The 23,882-nt window shown below is 30.1% G+C and overlaps 2 protein-coding genes across 2 annotated transcripts; both read left to right on the plus strand.

Annotated features, from left to right (window-relative positions):
- Positions 1-315: 315 nt before the first annotated feature.
- LOC137826536 (uncharacterized) lies at positions 316-2,412 on the plus strand. Its single transcript, XM_068632534.1, has 5 exons — positions 316-1,055; positions 1,190-1,266; positions 1,372-1,405; positions 1,510-1,618; positions 1,712-2,412. The coding sequence occupies exons 1-5, from the start codon at positions 782-784 to the stop codon at positions 2,310-2,312; spliced, it is 1,095 nt and encodes a 364-aa protein (XP_068488635.1). The 5' UTR covers positions 316-781; the 3' UTR covers positions 2,313-2,412.
- Positions 2,413-18,316: 15,904 nt separating this feature from the next.
- On the plus strand, positions 18,317-23,027 carry LOC137824316 (ammonium transporter 2-like). Its single transcript, XM_068629897.1, has 4 exons — positions 18,317-19,323; positions 19,830-20,115; positions 20,531-20,634; positions 22,423-23,027. Exons 1-4 carry the CDS (start codon positions 18,682-18,684, stop codon positions 22,849-22,851), a joined length of 1,461 nt encoding a protein of 486 aa, XP_068485998.1. The 5' UTR covers positions 18,317-18,681; the 3' UTR covers positions 22,852-23,027.
- Positions 23,028-23,882: the final 855 nt, after the last annotated feature.

The following is a 23,882-nucleotide window of genomic DNA, read 5'->3' on the forward strand; positions in this document are numbered from 1 at the left end:
AAATGTACTTATATATAATTAAGATTGAATTCTTCATATATTACGAATTAGGTAGTTTAAGAACTTGGAATCCATAGTTGGACTAAAAAGGGATGAAGATCATACGTGGCCTCGGAATTTTGGGAGTGGAACCCTGAGACCTACTTCAGATAATAATTTGTTCTTTATTTATGATGAGAAGACTCAGACTCGTGTTTCAAATTTCTCCGAAAACATATTTTACTTTTCCCAATTGTATGCTATGTACGGCTAACACTCAACATTTGCTGTGACTGAATATAATTTATTCACACACGAACTACTTTATTATCACGTAAAAGGAAAAAGAAAAATTGTTATCCAAGTTCAAACCATAAAATTGACGTCAAATGAAATAATCCAGTATATTCCTTCCATTCCGTGATGTCCATGCATTTATTAAATACTCCAACATGCTTACGATATGAGAACCAAATTATTCGTTTTCTCATCTCAGAGACATATAGAGAGAGAGAGACAGAGAGAGAGGCTATTCTAATTCTTTGTGAAGACCAATATACGATCTAGACTGTTTCAGTATCTGGGTAGTCATAGATATGGTTTGTTATCGATTTATGTACCCATTTGCTGTTGCTATGATCAAGAATTTCCTATGATCAAGATTGAACTATAGGAGGAGTTGCAAAAAAGTATAGAATTCCAACCAATAATTAACATATTGCGATTTAGACGCAAGTGTTTCTTCTGTCTTTCTTGCTTCAAATTGTGACCTTAGAATCCAGTTTCCGAGGGAGGTGTGCGGATGGTAATGAGGATGGAAGAAGAGAGACACGTGTCCGAATGTTCCAAGACAAGCCCTTCTAACGAAGAAGTTTGTGAAGAAAGTGATGAGGAGAATGAAGATGGGAGTAAGCGGAACAACAATGGAGGAAGCTCGAGCAACAGCACCGTGGAAGAGAACGAGAAGAAGGCAACAGTGAGGCCTTATGTTAGATCCAAGTTGCCTAGGCTACGTTGGACACCTGATCTTCATCTTCGCTTTGTTCATGCTGTTCAAAGACTGGGAGGACAAGAGAGTGAGTTCCACACACATACCTTGTTTATCACTTAACTTCTAGATTTCACTTTCTCATTAACTCTCTTGCCAGGTTAATTAATTCAACAATTCATTTGAATTGTGTTATATTTGATCATTTTTTCTTGGGTGTAGGAGCAACCCCAAAGTTGGTTCTTCAGTTGATGAATATCAAAGGTTTAAGTATTGCTCATGTCAAGAGTCATTTACAGGTAAAATCATGTGCTAGCTAGCTAAGTTTTTCTATAAAAAGCTTTTTTTTGTTATTAATTCTTTTCCCAAATTGGTTTCTTTTGCCCATGTTTTTCCTTTGCCAGATGTACAGGAGCAAGAAGGTGGAGGCAAATCAAGGTACAATAAGGTTTCCTTTTTTGGTATAATGCTAAACCTTCGGTAAGTGATTAGGGTTCGTAATGCTTAGAATCCCTAATGAATATTTGGATTATGTATGACAGTATTGGGTGATCCTAGGCTCCTTGTAGAAACTGGAGACAGAAACGTTTACAATCTTAGCCAAATTCCCATGCTTCAAGGCTACAATCCAAGCCAAACTTCAACATTCAGGCACATATACTGCCACCAACACTACACTTCAAATTCTCTCAAATGTGCATTTAGAATTGCACAACTGAATACCATTCTCTCTTCTTTTAACAGATATGGATATGGGGATGCTTCTCTTGCTATCTATGAAAACATGGTGAAAAGGCCTTGCCCGAATAGGAGTTCAGCAGATGAACCTGGAGCTGAATTTTGTGGCAGCAAATTGACTGAGAGGACTCATGGGACCAATAGTAACATCAATTGGAGCCATAACATGCTCCAAGTTGATTGTTCCAGTTTTAATGAACCATCAACAAATAAAGTCCACGAACCAAAACACAAGTTCTTCTCGATTGGTGGCAATGAATCCTTATGCACACAAATCAAAATGAGCCAAGATGATCTACATCAAATGCAGCCAAGTGCACAAGAGCTCATGCCAAACAATAAGATGACTGCAAATCAGATGGAACTAAACAGCTTAAAAAGGAAGGCTTCAGATACTGACATTGATTTGAATCTGTCACTTAAATTAAGTTCAAGGATCAGTGGTGATGACCGGGGAAGCATGGTGGACCATGAAATTGATAGCAATCTATCACTGTCTTTGTGTTCTCAATCCTCCTCCTCCTATCTTAGCAGTAGGTTGAGAAAATCACAAGATCATTCTAAGGAGCAAGGGGAAAGAGCCAGAACATTGGATCTCACTATATGAATGAGACAAAAACTCTAAGTGGGATCCTGAGGTACCTGTCAGAAATTATGCATATTGTAACCAATTATTACATTTATCTGACAAAAATATATTTTCCTCTTGTCTCTTTCCCCATATATGAACAGTGAATAACAGTTTCTCTAATAAATAGTGGTACTATATAGCAAGGTGCTAAGAATCATCATCTCAACACCAGTGTTGGTTCTACACTTGTTTTGTCCTAGAAATGCTAAAAGATGGAGAAAGTTCAGTACAACTAAATCATTCAAAGAAAAACAAAGCTGCTTCTGTGCACCTCATAGATCAAATGGGTTGGAGATGTGTATATTTTTTTCTTAAAAAATGACAAACAATCTCTTTCTGTGTGACTGTCATACTGTGAAGATTGTTTATTAATTAAACAACCTTTGGTGTTGACTTAATAGCTTAACTTTTAAGATTGATTGGTCCATTAAGATGAAATTAGAACCGTCAGACATTAAATTTAAGTTGTTGTATCTGCATGTTTCATTCTAAAATTTATATAGATAATGAATGAGGTTCTCTTTTGAGTAATCAAATTTAGAAAAAAGATAATGATAATCCAGAAACCAAGTTTTTCTACTGTTTTTTAATAGTCTTATTATTTTATTCTGACTGTATCAAATATAATAATATAAATTATTGGTAAGAAAATAAGTTGTTGTTTGAGTGATAGAGGAGTGAAGAAAAAAGAGAAGGAAGGTTTATAATTGAAAATTGATGGATATATAAAGGAGGGACAATAATTATTTTAATAAACTTTAATAATGTTTTTACTGATCTCAACACGGATAACCAATAATTAATATAACATTGTAGCCTGTTCTGTCTAAGCATTATTTTAACGAATCAATTATGTAGGTACACTTTACTGTTTTTTTTAAGACAAAATAAATAATTAGAAAGTACAAAGAGTTTTTATTAAATCCAGAGGAACACTTATTAAGAGTTTTTATTATTTATTATAACAAACGGATAATTAATTCTTACCAGTACTATACATAATTTGTTATAAGAAAAATAAATTATCGATATTCTAATTATATTCCAATTTTATTCTATAAAATTAATTTAAAGCATGTAGATGGATAAATTCTTCAGAATTAAGATTTTCAAAGGTGTAAGGTACTTCTTATTTTTGTTGAGTGAATTACTTTTAGTTTAGATGAAGAAAAATATTTATATTTTCATAAAGAAAAACCTGATAACAAATTGTAATTAATGAAAGTATGAGCTGCATCGATTACAGTAGCATTTTGAGTGGCCATTACAATCGTTACATATTTGAACTTATGAATGTATTTTATAAATTTTTATTTTAACTAGCAAAAAGAAGATACGCGAATTTAATTATATAATTTATGTGATTTTGTTTATTATATAAAAATAAAATAATCAAATTATTTATTTATTATATATTATATTTAAATCGGTTGTAATAAAAAATTAATTATATAAAATTAATTTTTAAAATATTTATTATTTAATTATACTTAAAATATGATTAATTAGTTTATACATACTACTAGTATACTAATTCGTTTTTGTTTTGTTTTTTACACTATAATTTATTTTATATTTTATTTTATTACATGGTGTTCTTGTAAATTTTGTATTATGATTTAATATATATTATTAAAAGTAAAATAAAAAAATCGTGTATTATAGATAGGGAAATTCCATAAATTATAAATGACGTGATATTTAATACAAATTTTATTAATCCTTCTTTTAAAAGTAGAAATTTCTAAAACTAGATTTTGTAAAAAATAATAACTAAGCCTTCTCATTCTTAAACAAAATATGGTTTAATTACCTTTTTCATCCCTATATTTATAATTAATAGTCAATTTGGTATCGTGGTTTTTAAAAAATTCAATTTGGTCCCTAAGTTTTTTAAAATGTATTCAAAATGGTCCTTTCTATTAAATATCACCAAACGACGTTAAGTGGTGCTTATGTGGCAGACACGTGTAAGTTACGTGGATTGTGCTTACATTACTTTGGTGAATACTGAATTAGGGTTTAGGTTATTCAAATTGGGGATTTCGAATTTCTGATTTAGGGTTTCTGATACGAGGATTGCTCCCCTGGTTGGACTATGTGGTGCGCTTCCCTGCTTCAATTCCATTCGGAGGTGTGCTCCCCTCATTCGATTCTGTGGTGCACACCTCCGAATGGAATCGAAGCAGGGAAGCGCATCACAAAATCCAACCAGGGGAGCAATCCTCTTATTAGAAACTCTAAATCAGAAATTCGAAATCCCCAATTTGAATAACCTAAACCCTAATTCAGTATTCACCAAAGTAATGTATGTAAGCACCATCCAAGTAACTTACACGTGTCTGTCACATAAACACTACTTAACGCCGTTTGGAGATATTTAACAGAAAGGACCATTTTGAATACATTTTAAAAAACTTAGGGACCAAATTGAATTTTTTAAAAACCACTGTACCAAATTGACTATTGGCTATAAATATAGGGACGAAAAAGATAATTAAACCACAAAATATCATTCTTTTAGACCTTATTAAAACCATTTGGTGGTGTAGTTTCTCGTTTTAGAGAAAACAAAAGTATAAAAAAAATAGGTCAAACTAAGATTTACTGAAAAATGATCACAATGATATTATTGTAAATTATTTCAGAAAATTTTAGTATTAAACATAAAGGTATACGTTTTCATATGATAAGTTTTTATTACAATTTTTATGATTTTTTTTTCCAAATCATTGTTATATATGACCCACTTCCTTTATAGGCATATTTTGTTCCAACATGCCCATGCTTTCTTTTCGTTAATTAATTTAATGATTAAGATAATTGAGTGATAAAAGAAAAAAATTGTTATCTATCATGTTAATATCTACTACACCGTTGCTAAAACAATAAATTAAATAATGTAAACAAAATAATTATTAAAATAAAATATATAATATAAAAATATTATAAAATAATTATTTATCATTATTATTATCAATATTTTATATAATAAGAAGTTGGAAAAAAACATCTTATATAAAATAGTAATAAAATTATACTGAGTAAAAAAAGATAAAAAATAAAATAAAATCTTACCTTATATTAAAAATTCTAAAAAAATTTAAAAATAAGTATAAACAACTACAAATTAGAAACTGCTATTTTAAAAAAAAATGCAATGTGATTCAAAAGAATTTAAAAGCTACTAAACAAATTTGTTTACCTAACACTACTAATAAAATAAACAGGTTTCTGAAGCGGTGCAAACAAAATAGAGTTTAGTTGAAATAACATACGAAATATAACTTTAATTTACCATCCAACTATATTTAATTCAATTATATTTAATTAAAATATATTATATTCTGAAAGCTGAAAAAAGATTTTTGGATTATGTAATCTGAAAATTAATCATATATTTGAAAAATAACTTCTAAATTATGTAATCTGAAATTTAATTATGAATTTGAAAAAAGACTTTTAAATTACGAATCCAAAATATTACAGAAAAATATTTTTAAAAATACGAAAATTTATGGAGATATGAAGAAGATATATAGGTGCAGAAGAAACAGTCTCTAATATGTGTTATATATGGGTCCTATCGGACATCATGCAACATACAAGGTCCACTGCAGTATTTGGGCTGTAACATCTACAATGCAGGCCTTAAACTAGAGGCCAATTCTTTCTGCACCCCATGATTTTAAAATTGTTTTCGTTTTGGAATTGAAAATTTAGAATAGAAAAATATACATTCTAAAAAAGTAAATCTGGAATAAACTTTTGTGTTCTAGAAATAAAATTCTGGAATAGAATTGGAAAATCAAAATCTGATTCTGGAAAAACAATTCTAGAATACAAAAAATACATTCCATAAAAGAAATTTCAGAAAACAAAATTTATAAAACGTAGTCTGGAAAAAAAATTCTAAAATCAAACCCTAAACTCAACCAATAACACACAGAGTCACCTTTTACAACGCCACACCTTCTAATTTATATATGCAAGGGTAAATTTGGATTTTTAAAATATATAAGAGTGCATGTTAAAAACACCAGGGTGCAAAATGAAGGAGCCTTTCTTTTATAATTGTAGCCCACCTAGTAACATGGATTAGGCTATTTCATTTTGCACCCACATAGTTTCCTCATGTACCTCTATGGGGATGTGTGAAAGATAAAGTTGTTCTTTGTTGCCATCTCTTGTCACCACCACCTTCTTGTCCACGTGTTGTATCGTGCATTCATGGAAGAAACGGGTTGTTGCAATCTACTTCAAAAAAGCTTCTAACATTCTTGTTTTCATAATCTATAAGTTTTCTTATTCAAAAAAATACTATTACGCGTGTCTTTTAAATTACACAATTTAAAAAATTCTATGAAAAAATATTTTCAGATTGTATAAACATTTTCAAATTCAAAAATTATTTTTTTCATAAAAGAACAACTTCTAAATGACATAATTCAGAAATTATTATTTTTCTCATAAAAAATATTATATAATCCAAAATACAATATTTACTTCCAAATTATATAATCTAATATATTTTTTAAGTTTCATTTTACACACAATCTGAGAAGTTTCATATTTCATCCAGAAAAAACTTTAAACCAAAGGATAAAGTGAAGACTTTAATATTTACATGGATGAAAAAAAAAAGTAAGGGGTGTAAAAACATTCGCTATAGATTAACCTAGCAAACAAATAACATGCATACAAAAGTAAAAAAATAAAACAAAATTATATTATAATCTTTTCTAGTTTATTGTGATACGTTATTTTTGGTTATTGATTTACTGATAAGTATCAAGCAATTAATTTATTCCTTTGTAAACTATATTTTTGTTGCAAAGTTTCATCATGATTATAGAATAATTAAATTATGTACTAATTAATTGAATACATCCTTTACTTTCTTGTTGTTTTAAATAATTCATGTTCCAATTGTAATTCAAAATCATGAAATGGCAAAGTTGGATTTGTAATCCTTCACCAAAAAGAAGATCCAACTTTTGTTAGATATTCAAAGAAAATAATTAATTACACGTCTAAACTAACTTATTTCAAAGCATAATTTAAGTTATTTAGTGGTAGTTGGAACATTTAATTGGTCTATGATAAGAGAAGAAGAAGAAGAAGTAAAGGAAGGTAAAATATATTAAATTTCATTCTTTTTTATTTATGTGTCCTCCATTATTATGAGAAGGAGAAGGGGTATTAATTAATTGGTCCATTAAAAATAGAATAAATTTTGAAAACATGTTCAGTACCCGTTTTAATCTGCTGATTATTCGGACAAATTTGTAATTAAAAAAGTGATTGTAGTTTGATCTATTTGAAAATTAAACAAGTTTGTGTAGTAAGTTCGTAACCTTCTCTCTCGTCTGCATTTATCATACCTAACAATCATTATTGGTCACTATCATTCCCTTCCATTAATAAATATGTAACATGTTACACAAAAATATACATCAATTTGATTTAACATTTAAGATTTGTTTCGAATTTATAAAATTCTATTATATAATTTTTTATTTTTAATATTATATAAACTAATTCTAAATTATTAATGATTTTTCTTTTCATGAGTGTTTATAGAAAAAAACTAAAAGAAAACTACTCATTTAAATTATTAATGGATAAAATATAAAACTAAAACATCAAAAGATGTAAATTTTACTTTGTGCAGTGTTAATACATATACATACGTAGCATAGACATTGACATGAACAGTGATATGACACGGATACGAAAATATGTAAAATTTCTAAAATGTAGGACACGGAAACACGGATCTATATATTATATAAATATGAATTATATAATTTGATAATAAAGATTTATGTGCACAAGTATGTTTCAAATTATATTTTTTGAGCAGAAAGATGTTTTTCACGACTGGTTCACAAGAATTTGTTTCTTATTTTTATAATCATAATAACAATTTATAAATAAAATTTGAATTATTAGAAAATTAATGTATTTTGTTTTTTAAAATTGTGTTAGAACTATACTAGAATTGTCAGAAATCTAACAAATATTTTTTGAATTGAACACTTCACGAATACGTGTCTTACAGGTGTCATACGAGTGTCGGTGTCCGATACGAGTATCGAACACCGACACGATATTTAAGAGGAATGTCCGAACTTCACGGATTAATACTTTATTCTTTTTTTTAGAACATGTGTTAATTGTGTATTGGTTGTACTGTAAGTTGAAAAATAAAAATAAAAATGAATGTTTTTGAAAACTTCATATTGATGGTGCTTTCATGCCCTAACCAAAATTGTTGGTTGGAAGTTTTGGTAGTGTGTTCGTGGCATCCAGCGTTACCCACAAGTACACATCACTTACCGACCCATCTTCACAACATTAATTTCCTTTTGCTACTGTGGACGGTCGCAATAAATATTGATCCCAATCTCCGACTATTTTCTCATAACTTTTTTTTCTCTCAACCCACAAAATCAGTTTCAACCGTTTCGTGATTGAGTTGGACTAGAAAAAATATAATTTTTTTAAATACAGAGTGAATTAAATGTGATTTATTTGTCACTTGAAAGGGAGAGGACTCATAACCTATTAATAACACTTTTTTTTTATATATTTTGTTATATTTTTATTATAGTTAAGATATAGGAACATCTTAAATGTTATAGTCCTTATTTATTGATGTCTTGATTTTTCTTTTAATATCTTGATATCCTAACTTTTTATATTTTACATTTATATTTGTTTGATTGAGTCTCAATCATATTCGAAATTCATGTATCACTTTAATTATTAAAAACTGATGAGTTTTTTTAATTGATGTGATTGTGAAGATTCGTGTTTTAAATAACTTTATAAATATGAAATTGATTTTGAATTTTTTTTAATTATTTCGAAAAACATTCAATCTCTATCTTAGTTGAATACTAATTGGAAATGGGTCTACAACCACACAACCCCTCTAGCCTTATTCTTTGGGCTGAAAGGCTAAATACTAATTGAAAATGAGTCACACAGTTTTCTAGTGTTATCCCTTCGTTTGGAAAGCTAAATAGTGATTGAAAATGAGCCTCCTGCCACATAGCCCTTAGGCTGGAAGGAGAAATGCCAAAGTGATTTAAATTCTAGTATTGGTCATCATTAAACGTCCTTTTTTGTTACAACGTTTCCTCTTCCCCATGTGTCTTTGTTTTATTACATTAAAGTGTTCATGGTTAACCTGCAAAAAAACTCTTTTTTGACATCATTTCACCTTTGTTCTGCAATTTAATCTTTGTTTTTGAAGGATATATTGTGGAAGGATATATTGTGGAAGCGTGATAACTTCAACTAGACATTAAAGTAACAAGAAAATGATAATGATACCAGAATTTTTAAGTAGAAAACCCTTTTAAATAGAGGTAAAAAATCATCGACGAGAAAGCCAAAACTTCTATTATAATGATATTGGGAGTACAATGAATTCCTCTTAGGCTAAAAAATAAATAGTTTCAAAACAAATTTCCTCTATATAAGTTAAATACTTACACCGAAGAGAAGAAATAGAGTGTATGTGAAATGAGAGAGAAAGCAAGTGTGTTGCTACATTGCTTGAAGAAAGCCACTATATATAGTGGTTCTAAGAGACAACAATAATAAAAAATAATTAATTGAGAATGGTAAGTGTCCTAGACAGGCCAATTGGAGACCTAAACCCATAACATTCAAGGTAGTCAAGAACAAGTGTGCTCTTAACCTAAATTCAGATCTGTCTATTTGTGAGGTTTTACCTAGTATATATGGAGTCAATCTTAACCATGTGTCTGCCGTTATGATTCTCTCTTTACTGTCTGATTAATGTTAATTAATCTAAATCCCTGTCCTATGCTATTTCCTTTACATTATTCATTTACATCGGCCTCTTACCTAAATGACCAAAGGTTGGCCCAAGGCACATAACCCAACATGCCCCCCAGCCTTATGCGTGAAGCTTCATAGAGTCTTTCTGTCCAGGTGCAGGTAGTTCGCATCTTCACAGACATGTCTATTTCACCGAGTCTCACAGGAAAATAAGGCTCATGCTGCCTTAAAGTTGTACTCGATCACCAGTTTGGGCTACACCCACGATAATTAGATCAGTGTCCTTCCTTAATCGCCAAGGGTCAGCTCAAGCCCATAACCCAACATGCCCCTCAGCCTTCTGCACAGGCAAAGAAGGCTATTGTAGATCCATTTTCACTAACTCGCGCCTTTTCCACAACCCCTCATTAAATGCATTATGCTATGCGTCCCATCATCTGACTGTTTCTTCTTCCCAGGCCCACGTGTTGTCAAACTGGAGTGGGTCGGCATTTTCTTTGTATTGATAGATCTCCATTTCCTTCACCTGAAAAAAATATAATTTAAATCAACATCTCCTTCCTAAAATGGACCGACTGTTGTTGGCATTTTTTTCATCTGATAGATGTCAATTTCCTTCACCTGCAAAAAAATATAATTTAAATCGACATCTCCTTCCTAAATTGGACCGATCGTTGTTGGCATTTTCTTCATCTGATAGATCTCCATTTCCTTCACCTGCAAAAAATATAATTTAAACCTGCATCTCCTTCCTAAACTGGACCGGTCGTTGTTGCCATTTTCTTCATGTGATAAATCTCCATTTCCTTCACCTGCAAAAAATATAATTTTTTGGTACCTTACCAAGCTCTTCACCTGATTAAGGAGTTTTTGGTACCTTACCAGGCTCTTCACCTGATTAAGGATTTTTTGGTACCTTACTAGTCTCTTCACCTGATTAAGGATTTTTTGATTATGCTTCTTGTCTTCTTTATTGACTCAATTTTATTTTTTTAGATAACACTATGACTTTGTCTCGTAAAGAGATGGTTCAACGTATGAAGGAAATGTAAGCTAAAGAAACTTATCATATTCCTCCTACATGGATGAATATGAGATAATTGATTTTGTAATGATAAAGAAAAGGTGATATGGTGACCTTCCTAAGGAAACCATCCCAGTGACCTCACACAAGAATGTTGGGAGTCAATGTTCTATCTTTGACGAGCACATGAAGCATGAGACCAAAAATGCTACTTTAATCGATACAACTCAAGTACTAACTCCTTTTAGCTAGACTAAAATTCTCTATAACATGGAGCCTTTGTGATTGATGCAAAATCTCATGACATAATATTTATAAGAATTTTTTAAATTTTTTCCATGGTGATTGTTGTTACAGGTTCTTTCCCCACCCATTTTGTGAAATACTCGATGGTAACTACAATAAATTTCATCTATATAGCAGTATGAGGAAATGGGTCGAGGATAACCATTCCCCACTTATGGAATGACCATGGTGCTATTACACAATACAACTATTATGCTGGAATTGTACTTATGTATGAATGTCAGTAACACTAGTTACACTTTCTGACATAGCTAACACAATCTTCTTTAAGTTTAGGCTTGAAAAATCCAACCATAAGAACTTTAATGGCCAAGGCTCATCCCCCAATATTTCTATCGTACACGCCCTCATGAATCTTGCCCATAATCCGATCATCTTGTCCCTTTCAACACGTCTGAGCAACGGTGTTGAGAACTCCCTTCTACATAACTTTCTCTAAGTTATCACATATGTTGACACATTCTTTCGTAAAATTTCTTGTTGTTTAAGGTCATCTGGCTTTTTTCCCTCCTCTAACCAATGAACAAGCATGGCCTTCCAAGAATTCTTAACTTGAATTTGCATGAACACATGGACTATGACACTTAGTACTCTAGATTCTCTTGAATCACCAATCAGTGATAACCCAATTGTTTAGTGTTGTCTAACTTTGACAAGAGATCAACTCTTAGGTTTTGATCCTTAGGAACAAATATCAACAAAAATTGTTTAAAAAGACTTGTCATCTTCTTTACCTTTGCAAATACTCAACAAGATGCAAGTCTTTTGCTTGGAAATTTTTGGCTACCTACTCTTTTACTAACTAAGTCACTTTTAACAAGGATATTAACCATTCTCATCTCTGAAGCCAATTACATTCCCACTATTAGTCTCTCGCACTAAGGTTGGTTATTGCTTGTTTCAAAAGAAAAATGTAGCAATTGTTCAATCATGACACCATCTAGTCCTTCCAAAATAATTCTCGCACCATATCCTTTTAAATTGGAAGTGCCATCGACCCATAATATCCACCTCGAAGCTTCTTCCTTTAATACATCCACATGTGGAATTAGTTTTGCCATAACTTCTGTCAAGACTTATGCCTTTATCAGATCTCGAACTTCATAACTCAACTCATATTTTGACAACTCGATTGCCTACTTCATCATTTGTCCAACCAAATTCATCTTTTGTAATACTTGTTTGATAGGTAAACCTGTTTTCACTATTATCTTATAAATTTAGAAATAATACCTTAATCGTCGAGTAGTTGTTATTGCAACTAAGGCTCCCCGTTCTATCTTTTGGTACCTTGCCTCAGACCTGTGAAGTATCTTGCTTACAAAATAAATCAATCTTTGTTCTCCATTTTCTTCTTACACCAAAACTAAACTTATTGATTGATCAGTAACACACAAATATAGGTAAATAGGTCATCCCTTTAGTAGCTTGCAAAGTATTGCATGGATGTGTAAGAGTTTCTTTCACAGGCCTAAGATTAGCAAATCTAATGATGAATGTGTAAGTCGTGTAATTAAAAATTTGACGTGGGAAAAAATGTTAAGAACTTTCACCCTAACATTAAAAGTGTATATTTTTCTTTTTTCTTTCAAGTAGTAGAGTTTGAATAAGGTGATGTGAATTAAATCTTTTTCCCAAGTTAGCATCATGTAAATAGGACCCCTCATATATCATGTTCTAGTTATTTCACTGATTTACAATTGTTCAAATATTATATTTTGTGTGATAATCATACAACGAAACACATAATTTAGTGATACATATCTAAGAAATATAGAATCACAATATAAGCATAAAAGAAAATTTCCAAGTTTTGAGATACATATCTAAGAAATATAGAATCACAATATAAGCATAAAAGAAAATTTCCAAGTTTTGAGATTTGATGTTCCTCTACTATACATCAATTGTATGTTTCTTTGCACAAAATTTCTTGTATAAAATTTAGATTTATGATAAAGTATACCCTAATTTCTAAAAATTGTCAATTTTCTTTCTGAAATATTTAGAATTTGCTAAAAAATCAAGTTAATATTAAGATTTTTTTTATGATTTTAACATAAAAAGTATTCACCATATTTTATTACGGCTAACTTATGTTGTGTTTGCTTCTAGGGATGACCTCTGAGAGAGGATTGGCAAGCAAGTGATAACCTTGGTTGTATCTAGTGATTTGGAGGCACTGCATTTTTTAGTCTTCTCTCTTATGAAGACATTGTAGATGATTTCCACATAGGATTGAAGGAAATTACTCACATACTCTGCAAAGTTGCATCCGAGAGACACTGTGTCACTCTGCATGCATACACTGTGTTAGTCTGCATGCATACAAAATCAATGCAAGAATCAATTTAGCATAAGCATCTTTGACTGCTTTTGAAAATTTTTAACCATGTACTTAACTACTCATAATCCAAAATCACATTTATAACCATAATTTCACCATTTACTTAATTACTCAATTCAATATAAAATTAATACATAAAAATATCAATTTCAATTCACCAAGTTGAACAAGTTTTCAAAATACTAGAACAACCTACTTCTACCATTTATGTTAGTTTTGCTTACTTAGAGGTAGTTTGCTTTGAAACAAAATACAAGTACTCCAACACCTAAAGGATTTCAACTTAAAGCTGAGGAATCTCCAAGTATTCTTATACTTCTTTAAAACATCAACCTATAAAATCAACATCTCCATTTATTCATATTAGAAGGAAATACCTATTCATTCACTACAAGAAAATCATTAGATAGAGACTAAGTTTAGAGACAAAAAATAATTAGTCACTATATTAACTAAATTAGATACTATTTTAGAGACTAAAACATTATTGGTATTTAATTAAGGTTTAAGGTTTAGGGTAATTTAGAAACTATTTCTTAATAATAGAAACCAATAATTTTTTAATCTTTAAAATAATATCTAATTTAGTTAATATAGTGACTAATTATTTTTTGTCTCTAAAGTTAGTCTCTATCTAATGATTTTATTGTAATGATTGACTAATTCAGACAAATACGATATAAAGCTTCCACATATGTAGAAAAGAAGACGAGGAGGTAAAATCAATTGTTGTAGAATCACTACAAGAAAATCATTAAATAGAAACCAATTTTAGAGACAAAAATGATTAGTTGTTATATTGACTAAATTAGAGACCATTTTAGAGACTAAAAAAATTATTGGTTTCTAAATTAGTTTCTATTATTAATAAATAGTTATAAATTAATATCTAATTAGCTATCAAGGTTCTCACTACCAAATTTAGAATCTAAATAATTGGTAGTTAAAATCTTGGTAGATACCACTTTAGAAACTATTTATCAATAATAAAAAATAATGTAAAAACAAATATTGTTTTAGTCCTTAAAATGGTATCTAATTTAGTCAATATAACAACTAATTAATTTTGTACCTAAAATTAGTTTTTATTTAATAATTATATTGTAGTGAATGTGGAACTTACCTTGATTAAGATTTTAGATGATGTATCTTAATTATCTTTCAATATTTCCCAAAAGATAGGATGCCGTCATGAAAAAGATAAACAATCAATCTATACAAACTTATAAATGATAAAAATAATATAGAGTTTAATAAGAGTTGAAGTTTTATTATGAATGAAGAATAAAATGTTTTAAATCTATTTATAGTATTTTTCAAATGATATGTTCTTTTTCCATTTAATTTAGGTAGCCAATAAATGTATTAAAGTATTGAGTTTGGTGTGTTCAAACTTTGGGAATATTTGAAAATCAACTAAACTTTGTTTGTGACATCCCATGCTATAGAGAAATAAAAGTTTCTTCTATACTTATGATTGAACACCATAACTTGATTGGATGAGGATGATTTACAATCTTATTTAAGAAAATTTACCTCTTTGAAATTAAGCTTTCACTTTTTCATGGTGTTATTGTGATTGGTGGTTTTGATTTGTTTATGTTACTAAAAAAACACTAAGATAATTCAAGCATCTAAATGCTAATGACTTTATAAATTCATAAGCGAGTAATGGCTGTTTCTAACATAAAAATTGAAGAAAAGTATATGAAAATTCAAGATATATGATAAAATAAGATTGTGAGGTTTAGGTTGTGTTATAAATAAGTAAAACAGTGTATATTAGGAATCAACTATAAAGAAAGTCTACGTAGTTATCTTAATTAAAATGTCTATAAGAAAGTATTTTAACTCATTTTTTTCAATAAATTGTAAAGTACTTAATAGAATAATAATTAAAAAGTTTTTATCTTGTTAAGATTGAGTACATAAATGGTTAGATGTTATTAGGTTTGATAATAAATTAAAATTTTAAGATAACATTTATCATAATGTTTTTAACATTTTTTTAATGTTAGGACTTTGATTAATAAAGAAAAAGTATAGTTTGTATAAAAATGGAGATATGAATATAAAATAGTGGAAGTGTATAAACTTCTTCCAAGTCTACTAAATAGACATTTGCAATTTTATTTTAGATTAATAATAGTGTAGAGTTATGAGAATATAAAATGGTCGGATTTTTACTAATGTTTTTAATTTTTATCTCTTAATTATTAAAATAAATAAAATTTATAAAAATAGATAAATGAAAAATTTGTGTGAAAGTGATACAATTATAATGTATTTGAATTGAAGTCATATCATATATAATTAAATTTGTATCAAAATAATACGATTTATTTCTTTTAATAATTTATAAAAAAATTATTTAATTTACTAATTAAGACATTGATTTTACTTAAAAATTCCTAGGATAGTTTCTACCATGATAATTGATATGAAAAACTATTGGAAAGATTAACATGACTATAACTATTCAAAATCAGAAAAGAAAAAAAGTACCAATTATCAATCAGTAAAAGGAAAAATATGTCTTTTCACTATATCAAATTGTAAATTGTAACCGACTTAAATGAGTGTTTCCACAGGAAGCTACAGAAGAAATTGCGTTCTCGTTCAATTTCCGTATAAACCAAACCATTAACGTCATCAATTTTCTAACCTAACCTATACTCATACTCATAGGTAGGATTTCTAGATTCATAACCCAAATAAGATAAATAAGATACCAATATTAATAAATAAATAAATAAATTAAAAATATATTTGACTTGTATGATTTTATTATAATTAAGTTTAAATAAATACATAATTCAAAATAAGATTGAAAAATCATTTAATAAATTTTCATACAAATAATCAAGATAAAATATTTGTTAAATTAGCGTAGTAATAAATAAAATAAAATAGAAATCATGGATAAGAAAGAGAAGAATTATAAACTTAAAAAAGCTAAAAAAACTATCCTATGACACTTCTAAATCATCAAATGTTACTTTTTCTAAATAGATTTATAGAAGTTTTCATGGAAGTCTCACTGTACGTAGAAATTGTGAAGAAGACCAAATTTTATGCGAAAAATTACATATTTTTTTCATATTAAAACATCAATTTAGCTCACTTTCGCCGTTAACATTGACAATTAGACGTTACCGTTTATACTTGGAAGTTGCTCCAATGACTTTGGATGGAGGTACAGTTGTAGTACTATGAATTTGCTATCACAAGTTTTCTATTTTGCTGAGGAATAAATGTTAGGACATTATTCTAAAGATTTTATATACTTTTTTATGACAATAAATATTATATCTCCTATATTATTAAATACGATCGAACTAAAATATGAGTTCACCAAGATTGTTTTTATAATTATGTTGAGAAATCATGTAAAAAATTAAAAATTTAATGTTAATTTAATTTTTCAATGTAATATTTATTTCTTTTTCTCTGCTTAATTATTAATCATTCACATTCTTTCACCTACTTATTCTTATTTTTCGTCTTTTAAAAAAAAACATAGGAAGGCTAGACGGAACAAGCATAATGATATTCACATATTTATAAAAATATAAAACCATTTAATATTATTTTTCAAAACAACTAATAGAATTTAGCTATTAAAAGAAAAAAATAAAGTTAATATATAATTAACATGAAAAGGTCATTAAAAATTTCAAATTAAAAAAATAAAACAACTTTCTAGAAGAAGTAGGGTGACTCTTTATTTATCAAACAGCAAGACGACAATGAATCTTAGATTTATTTTTTAATTTATAAAATTGTTACATTGATTTTAAATATTTTATAGAGAGACTTTTAATAAAAAGTAATTATAAAATAACAGAATTTTCTTTTACCTTTTCTGTTTCCTGTCTAAAACTTTAAAAACATAAATGATATTATAAATAAAAAATGAAAATAGAAGTAAGTAATTTCGTATATAATTGTTCTCTTCCTCTTTCATTGATTAATTACAAATGATTAATCGAGGTAATAATTATAGGGAAAAAAAAAACATTTGAGCAGTAAAGAGGTGTTAAAAATATAGAAAAGAATAAAGAATTGATATGATTGATCTCATGAAATGACAAGAAAACGAGGACTAATAATTAAAAATAAATAATTAATATGATTGATGAGTTAAAGAGAAATAGAAAAATAGTATATTAAATAACTAATATCTTTAAAAGCTCATATTTTGTAATTAGATAATAGTATAGTTATTAGTCTTATTATACAAAAGGTAAGAAGCAGATTAGTTATAAATTGGAAGTTTCAATTTTGCAGTTTTCATTTTTTGTCTTTTAGTGTGTTTGACTCACCAATCAAAGTTCTCCTCGCATTCACACCACGTGGTTGTAACATTCCCCACTCCTCTTCTATTCTATACCTTACCCATCATTTTCAACTAAAAGTCTTAGTTTTGCCAAAGAAACTTTTGACTTTTCCTTCTAAAGATAGTGAGTTGCTGCAGCCACTTATGAAAAGCCCACACGATTTTACACAAACCTTTCAAAGATTCAATAAAACCGAGTATCCCACTTTTCAAATTACTCTCATCAACCTATATATGCATACTAACATCCCACAAAAAAACAAACTAATTTGTTTCAAACATATTATATACTACTTCCTAGGTTGTCACTCAATTTTTGTCTGCTTTTTCATGTGAAACAGTAAATACTAAAGCTGAAGACTTACCTATGCAGAGATTCAGGCTTCTTCGTCAGATTTGGAAAGACTAAATTTTTGTCCATGCCCTTCTTTCACACACACATAATATATATAAAGAGATAGCAATAGTGAAGGGTGAAAGAACTTGATCAAGAATTGAAGCATCTTCAACCATGACTACTACCTTGGCTTACCAAGAACACCTTCCTGCAGCACCCGAATGGCTGAACAAAGGGGACAACGCTTGGCAGTTAACAGCAGCAACTCTTGTTGGTCTACAGAGCATGCCTGGTCTTGTGATTCTCTATGCCAGCATAGTGAAGAAAAAATGGGCTGTTAATTCAGCTTTCATGGCTCTCTATGCCTTTGCAGCAGTTCTCCTATGTTGGGTGCTTGTGTGTTACCGGATGGCCTTTGGGGAGAAACTTTTCCCCTTCTGGGGTAAGGGTGCCCCAGCACTAGGCCAAAAGTTTCTTACAAAACGAGCCATAGTTCCTGAAACCATCCATCGCTTTGATAATGGGACTGTTGAGAGCCCTGCTGAAGAACCCTTTTACCCCATGGCCTCACTTGTCTATTTCCAATTCACTTTTGCTGCTATTACTCTCATCTTGTTGGCTGGCTCTGTCCTTGGTCGAATGAACATCAAGGCATGGATGGCTTTTGTGCCTCTTTGGCTAATCTTTTCTTATACTGTTGGGGCTTTCAGTCTCTGGGGTGGCGGCTTTCTCTACCAATGGGGTGTCATAGATTACTCTGGTGGCTATGTCATCCACCTTTCCTCTGGAATCGCTGGTTTAACTGCTGCTTATTGGGTAATAAACCTTACTTTCATTTTCTTCATAACCCTATCAAAATTTGCTTCAAAAGTCTGAAGGGTATCTTTTAAATTGCATTCTTGATCACTCTTTTGTCACAAAATCTCATCTTTCATATTGTGAAAAAGTTGCAGAAAAAAAAGTCCATGAACTCCCAACTTCACCATGATCTTTCATATCTTTTGAACTTGAAAAAAAGAAGTTACCATCCATGTGGCTGCAATTGTGATCATGGGGTTACCCCAAGTTCTATTTTTGTTTTCATTTTGGAAGAAATAACCATTCTCATAATTACTATTTTAAAGAAACAGTATTTTATCAATTTTGTTAGACTGTTGAGAAGCAAATGTTATTTTCCTAAAGCAACAATTCCAAACATATTACCATACTCATCAACCAATTAATGTTTGACCATGAATTTGGGCAGCAGAGGAACCCCAAGCTCATTCAATCTTGTTTAGCAACTTGGTTTCTGATAGTGACAGAATTGATAAATTGTGCAGGTTGGACCAAGGTTGAAGAGTGATAGGGAGAGGTTTCCACCAAACAATGTGCTGCTCATGCTTGCAGGTGCAGGGTTGTTGTGGATGGGGTGGTCAGGGTTCAATGGTGGAGCACCATATGCTGCAAATCTTACATCTTCAGTTGCAGTGCTGAACACAAACATTTGTGCAGCCACAAGTCTCCTTGTATGGACAACTTTGGATGTCATTTTCTTCGGGAAACCTTCTGTGATTGGAGCTGTGCAGGGCATGATGACTGGACTTGTATGCATCACACCAGGAGCAGGTATGATCAATATTCCTTACAGCAAACACAAAACCTACACACTTCATTAGTTCTATATGTCATAAGGGTTTATCTGTTATCATGCACCAGATTACAATTAAAAAAAAAATAAGATTGTGGAATTTTCTACATTTACTACTTACTATGTTTAAATTGGCTTTTGGAAGATAGGATTGGGTTATATGCACAAATGAGTTCAACTGATATTGCTGGTGTACATCATCTTTACATAGACATTCAACACAAATTCAACAATTATGTTAAATTGACTTTAGTATAAAATATTTCAAACTTGTAGTGTATATATATAAGCTAAAAGAAATATTTTAAAAAAATGAAAATGATTAATTCTTTAATAATGAGCATAGGTGTAGATGCAGTTTTTGTTGACAATTATTGTGACAACAACTTGCAGGGCTTGTGCAATCGTGGGCTGCTATAGTGATGGGAATATCATCTGGGAGCATTCCATGGGTCACCATGATGATTTTGCATAAAAAGTCAACCTTGTTGCAAAAGGTAAGACTTTATTTTCTCACGTAACACACATTTTTCCACCAAAATACTTCAATATTTATTCATTGTTTTCTTTTATTTCACTTTCACTCTGTTTTTTTCTTTCCTTTTTTTTATTCTTGTTACATCATTTACCATATTTATTCTTCTCTCCATGTTTCTCTTCAAACCTTATGTTTATCATTTAAGAATAAAATTTGGGTCTAACTTCATTTCACATGTGCACGTGTTTGGGAAGTTTCATTTAATATTGAAAAAAAACAATGTTGATTCTAACCACTTCCATTTCTTTTTGCCCACTAAAGTGCCTTTTATTATTTTTTAAAATATAGATGAGGTAAAGATGAAACTCATTTTTAATTACGCATCTACCTTGAATTTTCTTGGTTAATTAAAATTACAAATACATTTTTCTTCGTCTAGATAAAAGGTGGTGAAATGATTTTTCTCTTCATTGCTTTTTTAATAGATTAAATCATTATGTTTACCTTAATGGCGTGATGACATTTTCTTCTAAGCAAAGTTTAAGCTCGTCAGTTACTCCTCAAAGATAACTATTATATCAACAAAACCTCAACTACACATTAATAATAACATTTGAATCTTATTTTTTTTTTAGAAAAAACATTTTGTGAATCATGCATATTTAGTCGTTTAGGTTACCTCCTATTAAGTTAGAAATCAAGTGAGTCTAAGTTTCATATCAAATAAAAATAGAAAGTTGAACAATATATTTCCAAACACGTTGTCTTAAAGATTTGGGTTGGAGGTGTTGTCAATCTCTTGTGTGGATTTTGCTCAGATCTCATTGTTGTTAAATCTCCCATTGAAATACCTAAATTGGTATAAGAGTTGGTAGTTTGTCTCGATGACCAACTCAGACGAGTACAATATGGTCTCTGTATTGAAAATCTTCCTAACAAATACGGTGCTAGTAAGGGTCGCTAGTGAAGTAGTCGTGGTTAGAAATGCTTTTGAACAAGGGGAATGTACTAATGTGAATGGACTCATACTTTAAAATTCTAGGTTGGAGGTGATGTCAATATCTTACATGAGTTTGACTCAAGTCTTATTATTGTTCAATCTTCTCGGTAAATCCCTCTCAAAAGACCCTTCATGTGTATTATCGTATTTCATTAACCGACCTGAAATTTATATGAAAATAAAAATATATTAACAAACACATTGGAATGTACATGGACTAGTCACACGAAATGTTTGTAATGAGAATGCCAACAAATCAATTCTATTTTCTTTTTAAGTTGTATATTTACTTAAATCCAACTATAAAAAATTCGATATTCATATCCAATAGAGATTAACCCGAAAAAAGAAGAAGAACAAACAACTCTAATTTTGTAAATTGATTTTATAAGATTAAATTAAATTCTAATTCTAATTCTAATTTTGAAATGTTATCAAATTTTACTTTAAATCTATTAAAGTGATCAACTATAATTATTATTCATAGTCTAATAGGGTTAGGCAAATGAGAAATGCACAAAGAAAACTTAAATTATACACCGATTTTTCTATAATTTGATGTTATAGGATGAAATTAAATTTAAACCTAAATTCCATGAAATCACATCTGCTAAACTTAGATCCAAATTATAAGAGACTAGGGAGTGTTTTTAGATTCCTTCTGATTTGAAATTGTTATGTGCTATTGAATTTTGTAATTATTATGTATCTACCATGGTTTTTTTATTAGTTGAGGATAGTTATACTATTATGAAAGCATTGTATATACTTAACTTAGCCTAATTTTGTGAAATGTGTTATGTTCAGGTGGATGACACCCTTGGTGTGTTTCACACTCATGCCGTGGCGGGGCTTTTGGGTGGTCTCCTCACAGGTCTCTTTGCAGAACCAGTTCTGTGTAGGTTACTATTGCCAGTTTCCAACTCAAGGGGTGCATTCTATGGTGGAGATGGTGGCATGCAACTCGTGAAGCAACTAGTGGCAGCCATGTTTGTGATTGGATGGAACTTGGTCTCCACCACTATCATTCTTCTTTTCATACGATTGTTCATACCATTGAGGATGCCGGACGAGCAGCTGGAGATCGGCGACGACGCCGTCCACGGCGAGGAAGCCTATGCCCTGTGGGGTGATGGAGAAAGATATGACCCAACTAGGCATGGCTCCTTGCACCCTTCCAACTCTGCTGTATCACCTTATGTCAATGGTGCAAGAGGGGTGACTATAAACTTATGAGCCAAGAAAGTAGTTATTTGGTTGTGTTTTCTAACACATGTATAAAGTTAATCTATGTTTGATAATGTTGGCAAATTTGGTGATGAATGTGTAAGTTGTGTAACTAGAAATTTGATTTTCTCATTTTTTTGTAGCAATGTTGAGTAATTTCACCTTATTAGAAACTTCAAACTCTATATTTCTCCTCTTGTCCCTTCATAGGTGAAAATTAGTCTTTCCTCCTTTTTTTTAGGGAGCAGTGTTTGAACATGGTGAAGTGAATTAAGGCCCATTGCCCTAGATAAGCAGCATATAAATAGGGCTCATCATACACAATTATTTTTTATGATTAATTATCATTTTTAAATTTAAAGGTCTCAATTTGAGTAGGAGAAGTTGTCTCATTGATTTGCATTTGGATATTACATTTTATGTGCTAAAGATACGACCAAATGCATAATTTAGTGAAAAAAGTTTGTTATGATCGAAATCAAATATGTTATCACTTTATGCTCGAAATATAACCAAGAAATATAGAGTTACCATGCAACCATAAAAGAAAATTTCAAAATTTCAAATTTGATATTCCTTTAGGTGATTTGTTATGTACCATTTTTTATTTATTTATAACATAGTTTAAACCTCATAATCTTATTGTATACTTTAAATTTGCATGTAGTTTTCTTTAATTTCTTAGTTAGAAGCAAGAACTACTCATGTATGAATTCCTAAAGTCATTGACTTTATTGTTTTGGATTGTTTTAGATGCATGAATTATCTTACAAATTTTAAGACCCATAAGCAATCAAAACCATGGATCACAATAACACGTGGAAAAAACCAAATTTTAATTTCGAAGAGTGAAACCTCCTTCAATACTTTAAATAAGATGTAAATCATCCCCTCCAATGGTCACGTTATGGTGCTAGATCATTCTCTTTAGTCTAGAAGGATGTTTTATTCCTATAATTACATGAGAGACTACAAAATTAGTTCCTTTTCAAATACTCTTAAGTTTGAACTCACCAAACTCAATATTCTAATACATTTAT

The sequence above is a fragment of the Phaseolus vulgaris genome, chromosome 8 (genome assembly GCF_000499845.2).
Source record: "Phaseolus vulgaris cultivar G19833 chromosome 8, P. vulgaris v2.0, whole genome shotgun sequence".
In the NCBI taxonomy this organism is placed as follows: domain Eukaryota; kingdom Viridiplantae; phylum Streptophyta; class Magnoliopsida; order Fabales; family Fabaceae; genus Phaseolus; species Phaseolus vulgaris.

Excerpts from the sequence above, each read along its gene's own strand:
- LOC137826536 (XM_068632534.1), top strand. The coding sequence starts at position 782 with ATGGTAATGAGGATGGAAGAAGAGAGACACGTGTCCGAATGTTCCAAG. Across the intron at positions 1,267-1,371 it reads ATGTCAAGAGTCATTTACAG|ATGTACAGGAGCAAGAAGGT; the intron begins GTAAAATCATGT and ends TTCCTTTGCCAG. Across the intron at positions 1,406-1,509 it reads GAAGGTGGAGGCAAATCAAG|TATTGGGTGATCCTAGGCTC; the intron begins GTACAATAAGGT and ends TATGTATGACAG.
- LOC137824316 (XM_068629897.1), top strand. The coding sequence starts at position 18,682 with ATGACTACTACCTTGGCTTACCAAGAACACCTTCCTGCAGCACCCGAA. Across the intron at positions 19,324-19,829 it reads GTTTAACTGCTGCTTATTGG|GTTGGACCAAGGTTGAAGAG; the intron begins GTAATAAACCTT and ends TAAATTGTGCAG. Across the intron at positions 20,635-22,422 it reads AGTCAACCTTGTTGCAAAAG|GTGGATGACACCCTTGGTGT; the intron begins GTAAGACTTTAT and ends TGTTATGTTCAG.